Source organism: Ceratosolen solmsi, unplaced genomic scaffold, assembly GCF_000503995.2.
Source record: "Ceratosolen solmsi marchali unplaced genomic scaffold, CerSol_1.0 scaffold7, whole genome shotgun sequence".
Taxonomy (NCBI): Eukaryota; Metazoa; Arthropoda; class Insecta; order Hymenoptera; family Agaonidae; genus Ceratosolen; species Ceratosolen solmsi.
The window spans coordinates 15,279,333-15,299,312 of NW_011948413.1; the positions used below are offsets into that span (position 1 = coordinate 15,279,333).

General features: G+C 28.6%; 1 protein-coding gene across 1 annotated transcript; it reads left to right on the forward strand.

Annotated features, from left to right (window-relative positions):
• The first annotated feature begins 1,810 nt into the window (after positions 1-1,810).
• LOC105367716 (uncharacterized) lies at positions 1,811-19,371 on the forward strand. The gene is made up of 17 exons (XM_011506485.1): positions 1,811-1,952; positions 2,441-2,839; positions 4,324-4,525; positions 5,836-6,215; positions 7,460-7,905; positions 8,429-8,559; positions 10,084-10,270; positions 10,749-11,017; positions 11,702-12,153; positions 12,599-12,871; positions 12,934-13,028; positions 13,977-14,202; positions 15,381-15,661; positions 16,851-17,285; positions 17,788-17,973; positions 18,479-18,625; positions 19,279-19,371. Exons 1-17 carry the CDS (start codon positions 1,811-1,813, stop codon positions 19,369-19,371), a joined length of 4,344 nt encoding a protein of 1,447 aa, XP_011504787.1.
• The last annotated feature ends 609 nt before the right edge of the window (positions 19,372-19,980 follow it).

A 19,980-nucleotide genomic window follows, 5' to 3' on the forward strand; every position in this document is an offset into this window, starting at 1 on the left:
AGGAAAGAAAAACGCACTTGTGGACAATAAGCTAATTCAAAAGAAACATTTACATAGCTGAAATCAAGAGTTAATGAAAAACATTATTTATGATATATCTAATGGACAACATTACACAAAATATATAATAAATGGATAAAATAATAAATATAAAGAGCATTAGAATTTAACAATTTATTATGTGCATTATCATAAAATCATTTTTTATGGTAAAAATTTAGTATAAATATTTTGTTTATATTGCGGGTAATGAATCAAATGGTTCATTAGTTTCATTTTAATCTAATGACTTATATTGAAATTTTCCGACAAGAGTTGCATTAAAAGATCCGGAACAAAGATTTATTATTAACAGCTGTTCGATTCAGATAAAATAATTGTACTTGGTCAAGGAAGAATCCAAATGAAAAAAAAAAGTTAAAAGTTATTTAAATATAGGAATATAATTAATATCAATGCAATATTTTTGGAAATAATACATTTCTAAATTATTAAGTTTTTTTTTTCTTTTAATAAATATATCAAAATTAAATAAACATTTAAAATAAATTAAATCTAAATTAAATAAATAAACTATTTTTAATTGAAAAGGTATTAGTGTCGATTAACACTGTTTATATATTAGCGTTGAAACAAGCATGTGAATCGATTTCATCTCTATTAAGGGATTAAATTAGTGAAATGCAGAGGAATGTTTGAGCAAAACAGCGAGTTATCATATCGAATTCCTCAAAGAAAATGTCGAAAAATGTATTGATGGCTACGAAAATGTTGTGTATATGATAATAATATATGTTTTATAATAGCTAGTAGTGTTGTTTAAAATATGAACTGATTTTTGTTTTTTGTTTATGTCCCGAATGATATTCGCCGACTGTTTTCAAATAACTGCTGGTTATGTAATTTGAACAATATTATTAGTGCGCAATTAATGGAATGAGGATAGCACGAAATCTGTATTCCATACACGTTTCACATACATTTGATAACGATGTTGATAATGGGCGCTAGTCGTTACCGATGCAGTTGTCCTTATTGATGATGATGATGATGAAGGTGATGATCATGACGATTATAAGGATGATGATGTTGTTTATTACAGCCTCCATTGCAAGGATGATTATAATGATGATGATAATCTTGGCGACAACGAAGACAACGATGATATTAATATGATTTGTATAAAATATTAATATGATTAAATAAAAAGTGAATAAAATATAAATATCTTTGTAATGTTATAAAATTTTCCAATTTATCCGTTATTGTAAGAAAAGGATCGAAATTATATATTCGCATTCAATTATTTTTTAGTATAATTTCTCCATTCCACAACTAATCAATTGTAACAAAACATAATTGTACAATGGCAAAAAATACATATTTTTGCCTTTACTAATTATACTAATTCTATACTGATACTGCTTTCTTATTAATATCTAAATTGTATAAATTTGAAATATATTAAAAATATAATATATATTATATATAATATATATATATTTTTATGGAAAGATGGAAAACGGTTAAGTAGATTTTTTTATTTTGTAATGTCATACTTGAAAATATGAACTCACATACAACAGTCATTTGTTATATATAAAAGTTATTTATATCAATCAAAAGTTATTATTGGATTAATGGATTTTAAGAAGGTTATGTAATTAAAATCGTTTAAACTTTTAATAGCATAAATCAACCAATGGATTTTAATTCAAAAACAAACCTAACTAAAGCGACCGACTTGTCCTTGCACGAATTACTCGAAGATATTCCGATTAATGAGGATGACTGGCGATGCATTGTAACGATGTTGGTCGAATCAAGAAAAAATCAAATAAACTATACAACAATATTAAACGAAGCATGTGAAAGGGGTTGCAGAAAGGCAATTTGTTGTATAAACCGTGAGAAAATATTTGATAATTTTGGAGTATCATCAAAGCATACAGGTTAGACACTTATTCTCTACATTTTATCGAGATAATGTTGTTAACGTTGTAAGAATAAAATTTTATTTAATGTGAAATTACAATTATTTGTAATCTTTGTATTATAGTGTTTATATGATACTTTGACAAGTTGAAACTTTAATTATTAAAATTAATAATTTATCCGATTACATAAGAAGTTTTCAACATCATTACAAAATTGTGAAACAAAATATACATGATCTTTTAAAGTTTCGATTTTATTTGATAACAGTTTCTAGTTATTTGATAATAAATATAGCTAATTGCTGTTGTTGTTATTCTTGTAAAACATCAAGCATATTAAAAATAACTATAAATAGAATTTTCATTGTTTTCAACCTAAATGCCGTAGATAAAATTTCGTTCGATGTTCTATGTATTATAGTTAATTTAAATGATTAAGCAAATCACTTATCTATCGTAAAGCACTGAAAGTCGAAGTAACGCGGATCTTTTGCTTCGTTCAGATGAAAAAGTGACGACTAAATGGCAATCGACGGCCACCGTCTCTCCCTTAACCGAGAAGATCCGTCAATACATTCGAGATGTACTGCAGAATCAAGTCAACACGAATGATCCTCTGCCGCGTTATTTTGAGGCTGAAGTAATTAAGTGGATGATTTATGAAGCGAGAATGCAGCAGGAAGCAAGGATTGCGATCGAATTTGAAGCTGTGGCCGAGCGAGATCGTGAATTCCTGGCCATGAAACAACAGGCCGTGGGCGAAAAAATGTCACGGAAGGAGTTAAGGGAAGCATCGAAGCTCGAAGGGAAAAGTACGTCGGAGCCACGAGCAAATTCACGATTAAGAAGACGCGACGAAGAATGGAAGGATAAGATCTATATCGACGATGCTCCTCAGGACGGTGGGTTCTTTTTTCTCGAGGTGAGCTTTTGACATAACTGATTTAAGAGTTGTTTTATATCGAGAGCTGAGAAAGGTATGGTTTTTAGAAACTTCCTGCTTTTCTTGCGTCACTTGTAAATGTAAAGCAAAGTGTAATAAATTTTATGAAAGTTTTTTCCAAGAACCTATAAGAACTTCTGACATTTGAATTTTAAATGCATTTTCAAGGTCTAGATTTATTGAACTTCTAGTTGACGGGATCATATTTTGTCGTTCTTCTATATATATATATATATATATATATATATATTCTGATATTATAATTTTGCATACGCCATTAGTTAATCCGAAACCGTATTTTCACAGAATAAATTTTAACGAGTGGAAGCGGATACAGACGTATGAGCAGAATTCGAAAGCTATTTTTACTCATTGCTTATTCAATTCTTTTGCACAATTTTACGTTATTAATTAGTCGTTTTATTCGTTAATTTATATCACGTGGGATTACGAAAAATATTACAACGAATATTGTGACATCATACATTGATCGATGATTTTCGTAGGCCACGATTGCTTTTAACGTAGGCTTATGCTTATTATATTAACGTTGAACCACTGATTAATTATTTATCACAATATTTAAACTTATTAATTTTTAAAATCTATGTTATAAATAATAATTCTTATATATAAACTATTTATATGAAATGTAATAATGATGCATCCATACCTAAAATATAATATACATACAGTCAATATTAAGAATTTTGATAACTTTTACTTCACAAAAATATATAATGCCATTAAAATTTGACACTAAAATAAATAATTACCACAGCATAATGTTGCAAAGTTCGTAATGTGCAAATGCATTTTATGTTGGAAGATTTGTAAGTTCCTATTGTTATTAAATTCTCTGTACGGACATTCATTAAGCCATTGAATTTTGTATTAGTCAGAATATACAAAATTAACAACTTAATAAATCTGGATTACTATCATTGGAAATTATATTTAAAAAATTTATTATATTCATTAATTGTAAATATATAGAACTTAAAACTTGGATGATTAACCAATGATTAAGTAGATACTCATCCACCTCCACAAATTCATTCTTATTCATTTATCATACAGCAAAGAAAATTATAGTTAATTTATGAATTTCTATTTAATAGAAATTTATGTATGTATGTATTCAATTGGGTTATTTATAAATTTTAAACAATACATAATATTTACATTTTATACATAAATGTAAACCCTACTTAATTTGCTTCATTGTTATTTAATAAGGAAGCTATTATAAAAAAAATTTATTATTATTTTTTTTTATTTATTTAAATAATATAATCCGGAAAATATAGTTTTAGCTCGTACATATTAATTAATTAAAATATTAATTTAATTTAACACTGCGAATAAATTAATCACTTCAAATACTTATAATCTACAAAATAATCTATAAAATAATTCAAAAATTGTCAACTTATTCGATAGGTCCAAATCTCTACATTCTTCTTACTGGTTTCCGCAATCCAGATTTACCCGCGGATTTAATTACAATCGGTGTTCCATTGAGATGCATTCTGAAACTTAAAGATTTACAAGACGACAATAATTTTGATAAATCCGAGACAAGTTTAATCGAATGTGAAGACACCAATTCCTCATGCGATTCTAAAGTATTTCATTCTCACAGGTACTGAAATATCATTAAAATTACTATACAAATTTTGGAAAACAGAAATTATATTTTCTTTTCTATTATATATATATATATATTCTATCGCTGCATTAAACAGTATTAACCATTTTTTATACAATCTCACAGTAAATTAAGTAAATTACGAGTCTTCTTTAAAAATTGGAACAATCCATGAAAGACGTTATATATATATATATATATATATATAAACTGAAAGGTATAAATTTTTTTTTGCGATATCGCCTCATGTTCTGCCAGTTTTTATTACTTCTAACCGCATAGCATCGAATCTTTGTTTTCTGGACTTTTGCAACATTACACATTAAACTATCATTGTCGACTACACTATTGTCCGAAACTTATGAGTTTTGTTGGAAATTACATATTTTAACAATAATTCAAGTTTTCTATTTACAAACTTATACGTTTATTGCAAACTAATTGACTCGCAGTTATCATAATTATTATATCAATTTGTAATTCTGCTTTTTTCAATATATTCTGGATTTTCAATTTATTCTCGTTTTTCAAATATTTTATAAGAAGCAAATTAAATATATGATACGAAAGATTGTAAAAAATTTAATGAAATTATAATTAAATATATTATAAAATTGAATTGGTTAATTGATCGGTATAAATGTTTGCCGACGTAAATAAAATTATCATTTTGTTAATCATCATTTCATAATAAAATTATTTGATATATATATATATATATATATATATATATATATATTTCACGAATTATATTAGTCCGAGAGAATTTATAAGCCAAATTTTCGCTTTAGAATACCATGTAATGTAAGGTATAGATGCGGCATCATTATATATGTTTCAACTGCACAAATTTTTTTATTAAATGTATATGCTGCGCTTATTTATTCTGGATTAACATTTGCATTGTCTACATCAAACTTATTCGAATGATTTAAAATTTAAAGTGCCAAAGTATTTTATAATATTCCAAATTATAAGAATTCTGTTCAGAATTTCAATATTTTTTAACAATGTTTTATAGCTATTTAATGCATACTTAATTTATAATGTAACATCGAAATGTCCTTTAATATTTTTACGTACTTCAAATGTATTAAGTACTTAAAAATAATGTGAATTATTGAATGAAAGTCGAATAATTTCAAAATTACTTTTTTGCTCAATCAAAATTGACTATTTAGTCAAATACGCAAATTATAAGTAATAATATAAAATGCATTTTTAAATATAATATTTAATATTACACAAAATTAATTGCGTTTTTGAAATATAATAATTATAATATTTATCAATTAATTGAATAGCACAGTTTTAAAAACCGACACTATTGATCAATTGGATTTTTGGAATAAATTTGATGAAAGTAATTGTTTGGATCTAGCTATTTGTCCCTACTGTCCTCCTTCTCCGAAAATTGGTATCGATAAAATTTATGACAACATTTCCTTTGTCCTCTATGATTTTCACAATACTATGCAGAATCACATCACCTATTTGCATAGTATGAAGATATACGAAGTATATGAACCAAAGCACGAGACATTTAGATTGTCCAGCTACGAAAATTTCATGAAATTTAAGCCCGAAGAATATATTTTAATACCCGATATAATGGAAGCACTGTTATATCAGATCGAGGAAAATATCAAAAAAGACAATGAAACTGATGCAACGGAAAATTTAAGTATGTATAATAATAATAATTTTACTCTCCGAAAAAAAAGTAGATATACATTAAATTCTATACAGGATCGCTTACACAGAAAAAATATTTAGAACTTTAAATATTAAGTAGATCACATTTTTTTAAAAAATTACTAAAATTTACATTGAATGATTATACTGAATGCACAATCTTTTATACGGAGAAAGAGCAAGTTGAAATAATTCACAACGAAATATATTATCAAATAATATAACTATAGAATGAAAGTATTTAATTATGTATTTTGTAATTACATTTTAATACGTATTTATCAAACTCTCATGTAAAATATAATTTAAATTACATTATAAGTACATAAGTGGCAATTAAGTTTATCCAATTCCATAAAAATTAATTACTCATTTCTGAAATTTTAATAACACAGTATTTTATACTAATATTTACAATAATAATTATCATAATTTATGATTAATTAATTTATTAATGTATAAGCAAATTTTATTTTTATTTCATATGTCGCATTATCTTTCAAATAATAGAAATAATGTGAAAAATCGGATTTCAGCAATTTGTATGGAATTATTTTCTCATAGATGAAAATCAAATATAGTATTTATAAATGCATTTTGCATATTGAATATCATACGAAATCCAATTAAAAAAATCCAAACATAATATAAATTTGGAATTACCTAATTTTTAATTCACATTCAATATACAAATTGGATATTAATGACAATTATAATTTTTCAAAAATCAAGTGCTAAAACATAAAAATTATCTTTAATTTAATCGTACAATTATATATTTCTACACATTTTCGCTTTTATCGTCTTTTTAAATTATATTATATCGTTAATACGTATAATTCAAATTTGATGAAAGTGTCATTAATATAATGCATGTCTAACGGAAAAAGAGTATTATTCCTATAACATTGAAGAGTTTAAAAATTATAATTAATATTTTTTCAATAATATAAAGAAATTTGACGAATGCTTAGAAGGCGGAAGTGGGTAATTATATTCGTCCATGAAATAAATCGAATACTTATATTGATTGATTGCCGATATTTTCATAAATATGCTAGAATATGCTTACATTTACAGTGCTTGAAATTTCATATATTGTCAGCACTCATACATCCACTGCATCCGTCGGCATAATTCCATCTCGCATAAAATGGCCATAAATGTCGTGTTGCATAAGAATTTATTTGGAGCAAACCACGTGACTTAATCATTATTTCCTAAAACAAATAGATGTAGAAAATGATGAGGATGATCGGCCACGTATGACCTCCATCTTGACATCCAAGCAACAAGAATCCCCGGTATTGCCAGAAGCTCGTGCAGCTGCAGTTGACGACGCCTCACTCTCGAGCGTAGCGACTTCGTTAAGTAAAGTGAACTCCGAAGCTTTCGCGCGTCTAACAGAGAAACTTCGCCTATTGAATCTAAAATACGAACTTACGTCGCAAACGAACGATCCATCGCATCAGCCTCTTCGAAAGCTCGAATTAATCCTTCATGGGGATGTGCTGGGTTTAAATGCGTGCCGCGCTAACGACGAAGTGACGGAAGACTCGCAAGATGGAAGAATTAAGGCGCAATACAAATCAAAATTCACCGAGCTCAAGAGGTTTGAAGTGAAGCCGATCGTAGATCCGAGGATTAATGTTGCTTGGCGTCTAAATAACGAAAATGAGGTGATGGGGTATAACTGTTTTTCAGGCCGATTTAAAAATACGAAGTAATTAACATTGTTCGAATATTGCATTTGCGCAATTGCGGCACAAGTTTTCTCGTGATGCTGAGAATTTTCTAATTGGGTCAGTATTTCAACTATTCAGTATTTGCAAGTTTCAAAATATAAGCATAAAGATATTACGCCAGTCATACCGGTATAACCGGATATAATATTATTACGTACGAATATGAATTGCTATCGAGAAAATTTGTAATATCAATTTTAACTGCATTTTATTCTAATAGTGGAAATGAATTCGATAAACGTGAAATAAAATTCTTGTCTACATGCGTTAATAATCTAATTAATCTTATACAAATGTCAATTCAAATATGATCTTTATTCAATTAAAAATAAAAATTTTATTTATCCGGTTTCAAGAAATTGCATTGCTCACGAAATTTTCAATTCAATATTAACCACAATTAATGCCATGTGTTTATCAGTAAAAAAATATGTGATTTATATATATCTCTACTTAGATAAAAAACTGCAAGTTACATTTAAACAGCATTTATAAAATCTGTGCAAGGAAAGGTCTCAACAAAAAAAGAACGAAACATCTTCTAAATATACTTGGATTAAAGCAATTGATAGAGTGTCAGTTAACTAAGTATAAGTGTACGGATACTAATTCAATAAAATCAATAAATCAAAATTTTCCAAATGGAAAAAACTGTTATGGATCCAGTTCGAATTTGCAATTTGATCCCCATAAGGAGAAAAATACTCGTGTTAATGAAAGTACGGCAAAATAAAAATTCTATTAAACTTAAAATAGAGTAGAAAAAAAAGAATAAGAAAGAATAATTATTATAAATAATATAAATGCTACATCGATTCGACATAATTGACTCGTGGATAGGTATTAACTATTAATTTATGATTAATTATGCTGTCTTATATTAATTATTCGATTATACCAATTTTTATGAATTGTTGTATTTATAAAAAAATTACGTAAATTTGAACCTACATTGAATAAAATTGTATTTAAATATTTTGTACAAATTATACTTTTATAAGCAGATAAATTTTAAATTTCAATAAAGTTAAATTAATATCAATATAAATAGGAGTCTTTGTTAAAAAATAATATTTAACAAACAAGTATAATATAAAAAAGTGATTAAAAGGTAAATGTATTTTTCATTTCATTAGTTTATATTAATAAATCCTTTTTGCAAATACTTCAATTTAGACTCACTTCTAAAAGTTTAAATTAAAAAAGTAGAAATCTTGTTATACTTAAAGTCTTTTTACAATAATCCTGTAACATAAAAAAATTACATTAAAATTTTACTTTATCTGGTTAAATTTAGCTACTAAATTAGTCCTGTTTGTTACGTAAGTCAGTTATAATTTAATCGAATGTTTATCATATCTGTATTTTTCTCAAATATCCTTTTTCACAATTACATTCTCTCTTATTCTTTAAAGAGTAAAATAATTGAATTCAAAATTATTACTTCGATGTGAAATAATATATATATATATATATATATATATATATTATTATTATTATTATTATTATTAGGAGTAAAATAATATTTTATTATTTATTTTATAATTTATATATAATTATGAAATTATAAGTTGCATATTAATCATCTATAATAGTTGTGTTGTTTAGGGTAAAATATAATTTTTAAAACTTCCAATATCCCATTATTATTAACATCCCGTTTTCATTAACAAAATTATTTCTCATTTAATAAAAAAAAAATCTTTATCCTCTTGAATGGCCCTAATTGTTTTAACAATTTAATAGAACGCAAGTAAAAATAATAATAGATATACTTTCATGAATCGATTAATCGATCTTAACATCTACAAAATTTATCCATATCCATATCCAATCAATTTACATTCGTGAAATATGTTTCTCGCCTTCTAAATTAGACCAGTTTTATTCGGCATTCAAGAAAGATGACTCTTTCGCGAAAGAACAATCGGACATCAAGTCCTCGCATACATTTGCAAATTCGTCAAATGTCCATCCAACAAGACTTTTCTCATTAAACGTACCAGCCTGTAGCACAAATTCAAGCTCTGCGAACGATTTAAGCGGCAAACGGCTTCTGCGATCCTTTGAAAATTGCTCGGACTTCTTAAGCTTGATAAACGTACATAACAGCCTAGGATTAGCACCGGTTGGAAAGCAATGTTCGATGTTACTCGAAGAGTTCGGGGAAGCCGAGCTACTTTCTCCCAATGCATTTCAACAAATAGTTGGAAATTGCTTTCAGGAGTACGAGTGTGGAGAATTCATAGCAAAGTACTTCCTACCGACTGATTCGGTATTACTACTCTTTTGCGATAATGTGAGTGCATATATAAGCCATTGGATCTATCGGTGATTTTCAAAACTGCTTTTTCGATATGTCATTGGTATTTTTATGTTTTCTAGCCTAAAAATAGCTCGTTCAATACGTTCACTACAATCCCACTGGAATGCATTCAAAATATTTCGTGAAATTTTATATCTAGTATTTTTATTTCGTTAATAGTTGAGAGTATAAGTTCACCGTTAACAGTTCGATATAATGCGCAGTAGAATATAATAAACTTACGATTTGTATAATCATAGAATTAAAAGACTGTTAAAAGAAAAATATATTTCTGTAAAGTATTTCATATAATTTATTTGATAGGCAATAATTATTAAAAACAAAAGTTCAGCAACGAGCTACGGTTAATACACGATAGACCTTAAAAATCACAATAAGATGATTAGTAAATTTCAGTTGAATAACATTCGCGTTTAACATTCTGTGAATCAATCGTCCTTTGTCTGCATAGATAAAGCAGCCTTACGAAATACTGGAACAACGTGTGACGTGCGCCATACGTACAGCCGTTTGCCTGCAAGATTTTTATAACTACATCGCCAATGAAGAATCACAATGGTTCGAGCATCAACGAAAATCAAAAAATACAAATGATATATTCGATCGCCAACGAAATACAATGATAAGTACGAGCGATCGAGCAGTAGCAGAGCCAATTTTCAGGGATGAAGATTTCATATTATCGACATCATTGAAAGGCTGCGATTTGTTGAAAAAAAAGTTATTGAATGAAAGGGAAAACGAGAAAAATGATATTGTTACAAATTCGCAAAAAGAATTAGAAAAGGACATTAAAAGAAAAAGTGGTACGTAAAGTTTTATACACATTTCAATAAATAAAATATTTTTCTTTATGACTTCTTGACGTTTTGAAAATAAGGCGATAGCTACGCTAGATCAAATGGTTATAAAATATATTGAATACATTGTTCTCGGAGAAAGGAATCTGTCGATAAACTAGATATTGATTTAACAAAGTAACAATATATATATATGTATATATATATTTAAATATTTCAGCTAAATAAATACTTTCGAGAGCTTGTAATGAAAGAAAGTGGTACTCATTTATTAATAAAATATATGTAACGAATAAACATGTAGGTAGAAACAAACACATGTATGTAAATTTTTTTTTTGTTGGTAATTTCCTTAACAAGCTATTTTTTATTTATTCTTAAAATTCTTAAAACCTTTATACTATCTTTTTGAGATTAAATATACATTTAAACGTATATAAACGTATAAGATTTTTATAATTTTTATAATTTACATACTAATAATTTAAAGTATTTGATAGGCTGTGCAAAAAAAAAAAATGACTCCTCGCTAATTCCAATTTTAATAACTATACTTTTTAAACTTAGCATCAATAACTCAAAGTAAATCGGCACGGGCGAAAAGACATCGAAGATGTCCGAATTCTGCGAAATCCTCGGCAGCTATCGCGAAGGAAAAAGAATCTAAGAAAAAACAATCCGCTGATCCCCGGCAACCATTGGCCTCCGCCGCAATTCTTTCATCTGCCACTGGTGAAACGAACGAGCTTCTTGCGTCTTCCTTCGATTTTATTGGCTACGATCTTGGCGTGTCCCGTCGAGTTCAAGTTTCCAATCTTAACTGGACCTTCGAGGCGAGCGACGGGATGCGCGTGCGTTTAACACGTGAGATTTGGCTCCTTGGAAGTAATAAAAAGCAAAGAATGACGAGCGTGCGAATCACGATACCTGAGGAAGAAAATGAAGGCCTTAGATATCAGGAGAGTCAGGTGGACGATGAATTCACGTGCCTCTTTCACTTAACAATGGCAAACGGCTTAATAGTTGCCTTTTCTCGACTCCAGAAACATATTTCGGGTATAATCTTTCTCATTCAATTAACTTATTGATATTAATATTAAATATAAATAAGCGTATGTCATCTGAAAGTTCATAAAATTAATTTAATCAAGAATTTAAACATTACATTTGAAAGGACTATGTAATTATATATATATATATATATATATATATATATATATATATATATATATATAACAATCACTCTCAAATATAAGTCTGAATTATAAACGAATAATTGCACTGTTACAACATAAATAAATGTATGTATGTATTTCGAATTCTTTTCATTACAATTGTATTTAAATTTTGAATTATAATAATAATTTTATATATTATGATTATAATTATCGAGAAAGCTGAAAGATCTGAAAATATCAAGACTCCATTATATTTTTCATTACGGAATAAACTACTTTTATGTCCATTCTCGAATATCTATAATCGACGATGTTCCTTACAGATAACAAGAGGACAAATGAATTACTTTATGAAATTCAAATATCTTGGCCGTCTGGATTAATAATCAGACCAGTAGAATATCAAGACGCAGATTTTCCGTTTTATATCCTTCAGTATTACTCGATAAAAGGACTTGAACTTGATAAGACTATTAAAGACGAAACTCATCGGAAGTACTTGCATAACGGGGATGTTGTAAAGTTTTTTAACGATGGTTCGGTTATTGCTTTACGACCCAATGGGACGATAATTACCATTATGAATTTTGGTAATGGTATGTTAATTAAAAAAATTCGATTCTTTGCGTTAACGAAGCAAAATTAAGTCTTATTTAAGGTGGCGAAAAATCCATTTCAACGTCGACTGATGGAACACGTAATAACTTGCTAGAGGCGACTGTACTTCAACATGAAATATCCTTATCTTGTCAGGTATTAAACAATATTAATTAGAAAATTATGTTAAACATTAAGTAGATGTCGTGAGGAATTTTTGAAAAACCAACAGCCTTTACCTAAAATATTAAATTTTATTAATAATAATATTGTGAAAGCCGTTATTACTCGCAATCTGATTTTATCGATTTCAATGTCAAAAACATGAAATACGAATAATATATAAATATTCATACAATTTTAATTCTATTCATTACGTTAATTATGCGATGATTACATGCTATCAATATTCATTAAAGTATAAACAAATATTTTGTACTGTTATATGAATATTAATGTATACTTAAACAGATGTGATGAAATTCGGCTGAAAAAAAAAAAAAAAAAATTCCTTCTATTATAATGTCGATAGATATTACTAGAATATAATTGAAACTTGATACATTGAGATATTTAGAAGCTTCGATGATATTCTTCAGTCGGTAAATCAAATATTGGCCGAAACTGTTAATTTCTCGATTCGATAATCAATTTCTAAATCTTATTATAAATATTTAATAATAAAAAATTCTTTTATTTAGCTTTTTATACGAGCTTTTTTTGCGATACCTAAGCTATAATATAAGCAATAAGTTTTCGTCCCGAGGTAACTCACTTATGTGCATTTCGATAATATTTCACACTCAACGTATATCGCTGTCCCTGTATAGCAATAGCTATTTTCTATACGTAATATCGCTACAGAGAGTCGAGCAGTAGCTTCGTTCACCTCATACATTTTCAAACATCCTCCGATAATAAAATAATTTAAAAAGAAAATTGCAATGAGATTGCGAATAAACTACGAGTCAACAAGGGTCGGGTCGGGTCGGTATGAAATATTATCGAGCACAGGCACGAAAGCCCCTACCATCGCTGCGTCTCCATACATAACTCCAAAATCCAAGACTCTCAGACCTAATTCCTGATAATTCGCATAATTAGCCGTCGTGTGAGTGCGCTTACTCAAAGCCATCGCCGCTGCGCTACAAAGTGTTGGAACCGGATGGCCGACACTACGAGGTTTACGATGGCCGCGTCGTTCACGAGCTCAATCGATTGCGCACAAACATTGCGGAAGCTTACAGTGTCAAGGAGAAGTTGGTGCGACGCGCCGATGGCACGGATATGCTCATCAGGAGTAACGGTGAAATGCTCGTATCCTTTCCAGGTTCGATGATTCGATGAACGAATGAACTGATTCTCGATGCTATTTATTCGAATGTGAAATACTAACTGCATATCTCTACATTTTCTGTTTTCTTTTGTTTTTTTCTTTTCTTTCTTTTTTTCTATATTCTTCCAAACTCATTTAACGAAGAAATCGATAAAATTTCAGATACCTCATTTTTAAGCAAACAATATTCCCTTCAAATAATGTTTATATAAATTTCCGTAATTTTATCCGAATTGTAATGCCATTTTTCGCCTCTCCACATATTCCAAATTTTTATGAGGATATTTTATTAATTTCTGCTTTACATATATTAAATACATGTATGTACATAAACTTAAATGCATGTACATATGCTTTACATATATTACATATATATTAAAATATACATATAGTTTAATATTAGGCGCCAAATTAATTAATTTAAAAATATGTTTAAATTATATAAAAATTAAATTACATAATTAAAAATTTAAATTACATAAAAAATTTAAAATATGTTATTTAAAAAAAAAAAAAAATTTAGAATAATTATATTTATTTGCATGATACTCTCTTACACAAAGGGAAATTTATATGTTTAAAAATACATTTCGCTACAAATAATTCTACATTATGAGTCGAGTTGAAAGTTTCATAACATCGAAGTATATTAAAAGTTGGTCTCTTTATATCATCAGAAGTTTATACATTAGCATACAATAATTATGAGTGAAAACTTCGAATTCTTATTTATTAAGCATCATGTTTATTTATTTATTTATTTTATTTATTAATTTATTTTTTTTTTTTTTTTTTTTTAATAAATAGCCTAATTACTCTTTTGAAATTGCTGGCTGTTATTTAGTATGACATTTTCATCAATAAATTTGCCAATGCAAGTTCTTTCATTTGCAGTATTTCAAGATGAAATTTAATTTTCAATAATCAGCTTGAGCTTAAACGTTAATATTCCTATTAATCTCTCAAGCTCTTGACTTAATATCAACTCTAGGATTACAATATTCTTCAAACTCCAAAAATAATAATAGGAAGCAAAATTTGCCAATAAACGTTGGCGACATTAGAATTATTAACCTCAAAAACTTAAGCAAGCTCAGTCCGAAATTTTATAACGCAATTTTTCGACGATCCTACACATTCCTCTATAATAAATGGCCCTCTCTGAATTCTAGATGGTACTCGCACGTTATGCGGTTGCGTGGTTGAGAGTGAACTCGTGCACTGCGACTGGTCAGGGGAGGAACTCATACGTTACTTCGGCCAGAAAGAGCCGGAAGGTTTCGTCTCAGTTGTAACTTATAGTCGCGCTGAGCATCCGAATTATGCGACGGTATCCCGCGAAACCCCAAGTGTCGGTGTCTGCGGCCTGGCGATGGGCAAATATGGTCCACGTCTTCGAATAACGCCGCAGGGATTAGGCGAACTTTCGACCAATAATAAACTTCGAGTGGAGGTGAGTGAACGAAGGACGGTTGCCTTAGTTATATCAGAAAATCGATCTTTTCGATTTCGAGCTAAAGGATTAAACGTATGATGGAGGACGAATTTCCCATACGCGTGTCACATACATCACAACTATTATGTATTATACAGGGATTTTTATGTATTTGTATGGGCAATTTCGTAGTAATGGACGAAAGTAATGATGATTTTTAATAGGGAGATTATTTTAATAACTTTATTGTAATTACCGTATTGGGTAGTTATTAGCGAAAGCTAAAATGAAAAATAAATTTAGCTTCTCTGTCAAAGAGTTCGATGATCCCAGAGAACGAAATATCCCATAATTTTCTCTTAAAGATTTCTTCGTCTCAAATAATTTCACCCAAATTAAATGAAAAATATCGCCAATTAATGTAAAGAAGGATCGAAAAATTTTACTCTACCATTAAATTATCTAAAAAAGAATTAATTACAATTAAATATAAATGTTAAGAGTTATACATTTAGTCTTATTGCTATTCTATTAATGATTATGAGCTGGAAGTTATATAATACTTTCCTCTCTTCTTTTCCAATTATCAATTGAATTTCTCATATTTCTCATACACAAAGCCTTTGACAATTTAGTCGGCTTTGTTATATGTAATTTATGCTAAACTTATTCTTCGTAAAAAAAATCGACATTAAAACATAAAATCACGTTTCAAAATGGTAAAAAAAACGTAATTTTTTATTTTAATACGCGTGCGCTCGCGTAAATGTCGAGAAACTTGGCGACAATCCAAATTGCATATTTCAATGATAATGCAGTGAAATTCCAGTTAACAAAAAAAAAAAAAAAAAAAAAAAAAAAAAAAGAAGCCAAGTAACAAACATAATCTCTGTAAAAATTTAATATAAATTTTAATAATGCACATGTTTAAAATAACGTTAAAATCCACGGGATTTATTAATTTTGCACTATTTTCATTACATTCTTCGACTATGTTTTAAAATAAAAAATCCCCAACAATCTTATAATGAAATATTATTCGTAACCCGAACGCAAGCTACGAACGATCAATTATTCAAAACTTGTAAACTAAGACTGATTATACTTTGTCACTTATATATTGCACATTTTCAAAGAGCATAAGTCATAACTCCATTGACAGGAACTTGTTTATTCAAGAGAACGAAAAATTCTTCATTCGTTACAGTTTTGCGACGCTGGTGTCGTATTAACTCGGCAATCATGTCCCGAATGCCATAGATCCTCTTCCTCCGCGACTTTCCACCATATCGATCGGCCGTGTGCTCCCGGAGAACCAAACGCGCTTCTAACATTCGAGGACAGCACAAATTGTCTGATGGCAAAACGAGACGAAGCGGGTTTTTCGAGAATAGAAATCTCCAATCCAGTGGTCTGCGAGTGCAAGCAGAATAACAGGATGAAGCAGCGTTACAGGATCTTTGCCTTGAATCGAAATGGTCAGGCTTACGAGTATCATCGATCGACCGATTGTCAGAGATATTGGATGATAATGGCCGAGGACGAGCGATCAAGTCTCATATGCTCCGATAACTATTCCCTCGCCCTTCAAATGCCAAAAACTATTCTTGGTGGCTCTAAAGATTGCCAGTTGGATTACGAAGTAAAAATATCAATTACACAATATAATGAAAGAAATAAATATATAAATGTTATGACGCCCGAAATATTATTCGAGTGTAATAATACTCTGATCCATCGAGCATTATTCATCGAACATTTTTTGTCGTCTTGTTCGCGCTAAAATTCGTTGCAGCTTCTGTAAAATTTTAATTGACACTAATATACAGATAGATGAAACTTTGCATTTAACACGTAAACCCTTAAATTATCTTTCGAAATAGCTAAGTAGAGGCTTGCGTTCATTATTATAAATTTTAGTAAAGTTTTCGCGTAACTGCAGCTCGTGAAAACCAACCCATCAAGGTAATTTATTAAAGAAAAACAAAAAAAGAAAAAAGAGAGAGAAATAGTGAATCAATTAATTACCTTTCATCATTGTATTTTATTACGACACCTGCATGGTAGCATTGCACATGAGACGAAAAGAGTTCCCCATCGTCGGGTTATGGAAATTTATAATGCGATCTGAATAATGCATCTAGATTCCAGAAGCGACACCATCAGCAACATATCGCCTTGGCTCGGAATCTATATGGGACGAACCATTGAAATCCACAAGAGAGCGACCAGTTCGATTTCTGATAGCTCGGCTCTTTAAGAACATTGTCTCAGCAGATGAAGAGTCACTTAAGAACGTGCAAAGTGCACTAGTGCACTATTGGCGAGAGGTAAAGTTTTTTGCATTCACCTATACATTCCTACGATATACATATATCGTTTGTACACATATTCACATTTATATAATAGATTCATCATAGCCCTTTATTATTATTATAAAGCTATTCTGTTGTATATATACTCTGTATTAAATATTATTATCCGTTATAGTTTATACCATTGGACAAATAGATGTAAAAGTTTCATTTCAATTTTTCTTAAAACGTATCTGAATTATCTGTATATGACAAAGTAATTGTACGATATAATTGCCGATAAAATTAAATGTAGACAATAATCATACTATTCCAACAAATTTTACCAAAATATGAAAATCTTTAATAGAACGCTACTCTATTCTGTTTACCTTGAATATACATACATATAATATTTCAATTGATATTTAATATAACATTATAATTATAATTATATATACATATATAAATATATATGATCAATTAATCGAAATATCTATTATACTTATAATAATCGTCGTAATGTTGATCGTATAAACAGATTGCAACTGGATCGCTAATGAAAGATTTCACCGATAAACAGACAATGACGTGCGAATGTGAAACAGATATTGTTAGTCAAATTAGAAGCATCGGTTTAGGAAAAGTGAAAACCATCGATTGGGAGATTTATGAAACCGGTCGACAGGTTAGTCATGAGAAATTCACTTTCTGCATTCAATTTTTATGTACTTTCATAGAAATATCGGTGATCCGTTTTCCAGTCAGGCTTTTGTAATAATGTTAAAAAGAGGATTTGAATATTTTAATATAAAACTCTTTTTCCATTTCGTCAAATCCTTATTTTTAAATACTAACAAATACAGAATTTACTACTAAATAGAAGAATATCCGCAAACGTATTATTATAAAGGACTTTATTGCAATTATATTGAATTATTGTCTATTAATTGTTCGACATCAAAATTTCGTATGTAATATAAATGACGTCTTCGTAATAATTTCTTAAAACAATTTAATTGTAATATTAAAAAATTATTTTTTAATAAAACATTTAATTTAATATTGATATACGAGAATTGAAAGAGACAATTATGAAAACTATAAATGAATTTTCAGAAAAATATCGGAAATTGTTGAAGATTAAATTTATATTATAAATCATATTCAATGTGGAATTTTATTACTTACTAATGTCATACTGAGTTATTTGCCCCTATTTCTATATAATAATAATAATAATAATAATAATAATAATAATAAGAAGAAGAAGAAGAAGAAGAAGAAGAAGAAGAATAAGAATAATTTATTAATAACATATCTGTATTTTTATGTATGTAGCATTTAAAAGAAATGAAAGTAAAACAAGATGAAAAGAGGACGGGAGAAATGATCGATCGTTTTTATTATCCAAATAAGCTCCATTCATACTAAAGCTTCATAGTAAAAATAATAAATAAAAGCTAAAGATACTCTTTATTCATGTCTACATTGGTTACATAAGAATTTATGTATTAATATAAGAAGAGATACGAGCATCGAATAAAATTGGATATAATAAATGCATAAAATAAATATCAAAATTATCAATAAAATAAAATAATAATTTCAATAAGAGTTTCACAAATGCATTTATCATTTAATGAGAGAGAGAGAGAGAGAGAGAGAGAGAGAGAGCAATATCTATATAATTATCTGAATTCATTTAAAATGTTATCGTATCAATATTTTATGAATCGCCAAATAATGTTCAATGAAATCGGGACGAAGAAAAAATCATTCGAATAAAAAGATTGAGAGCGAGTCGTAAAGATCTAATACCAGAAAATGGACGCACCATATGTTCTCTACACTAAGAAGTGACATAAGGCTTACAAATTTCACAATAAGTCTGTTTAAGACATGAAACAGCAGTTGTACACGTCATTATTTTACGGTTCGGTCACTTTTCTTCCTTTTTTCTTGGAGTTACTAACAATTCTTTCCTTCCACGTATTTCGATTTCTCCTTGTTTCAAATCTGTTCCCCTATTATCAAATTTTC

What these genes read in the sequence shown, in the direction of transcription:
- LOC105367716 (XM_011506485.1), top strand. Translation starts at nt 1,811, where the DNA reads ATGTTGGTCGAATCAAGAAAAAATCAAATAAACTATACAACAATATTA. An exon ending in TGATGCAACGGAAAATTTAA is followed by an intron (nt 6,216 to 7,459) that starts GTATGTATAATA and finishes TAAAACAAATAG; the next exon opens with ATGTAGAAAATGATGAGGAT. An exon ending in AATGCTCGTATCCTTTCCAG is followed by an intron (nt 14,203 to 15,380) that starts GTTCGATGATTC and finishes TCTGAATTCTAG; the next exon opens with ATGGTACTCGCACGTTATGC.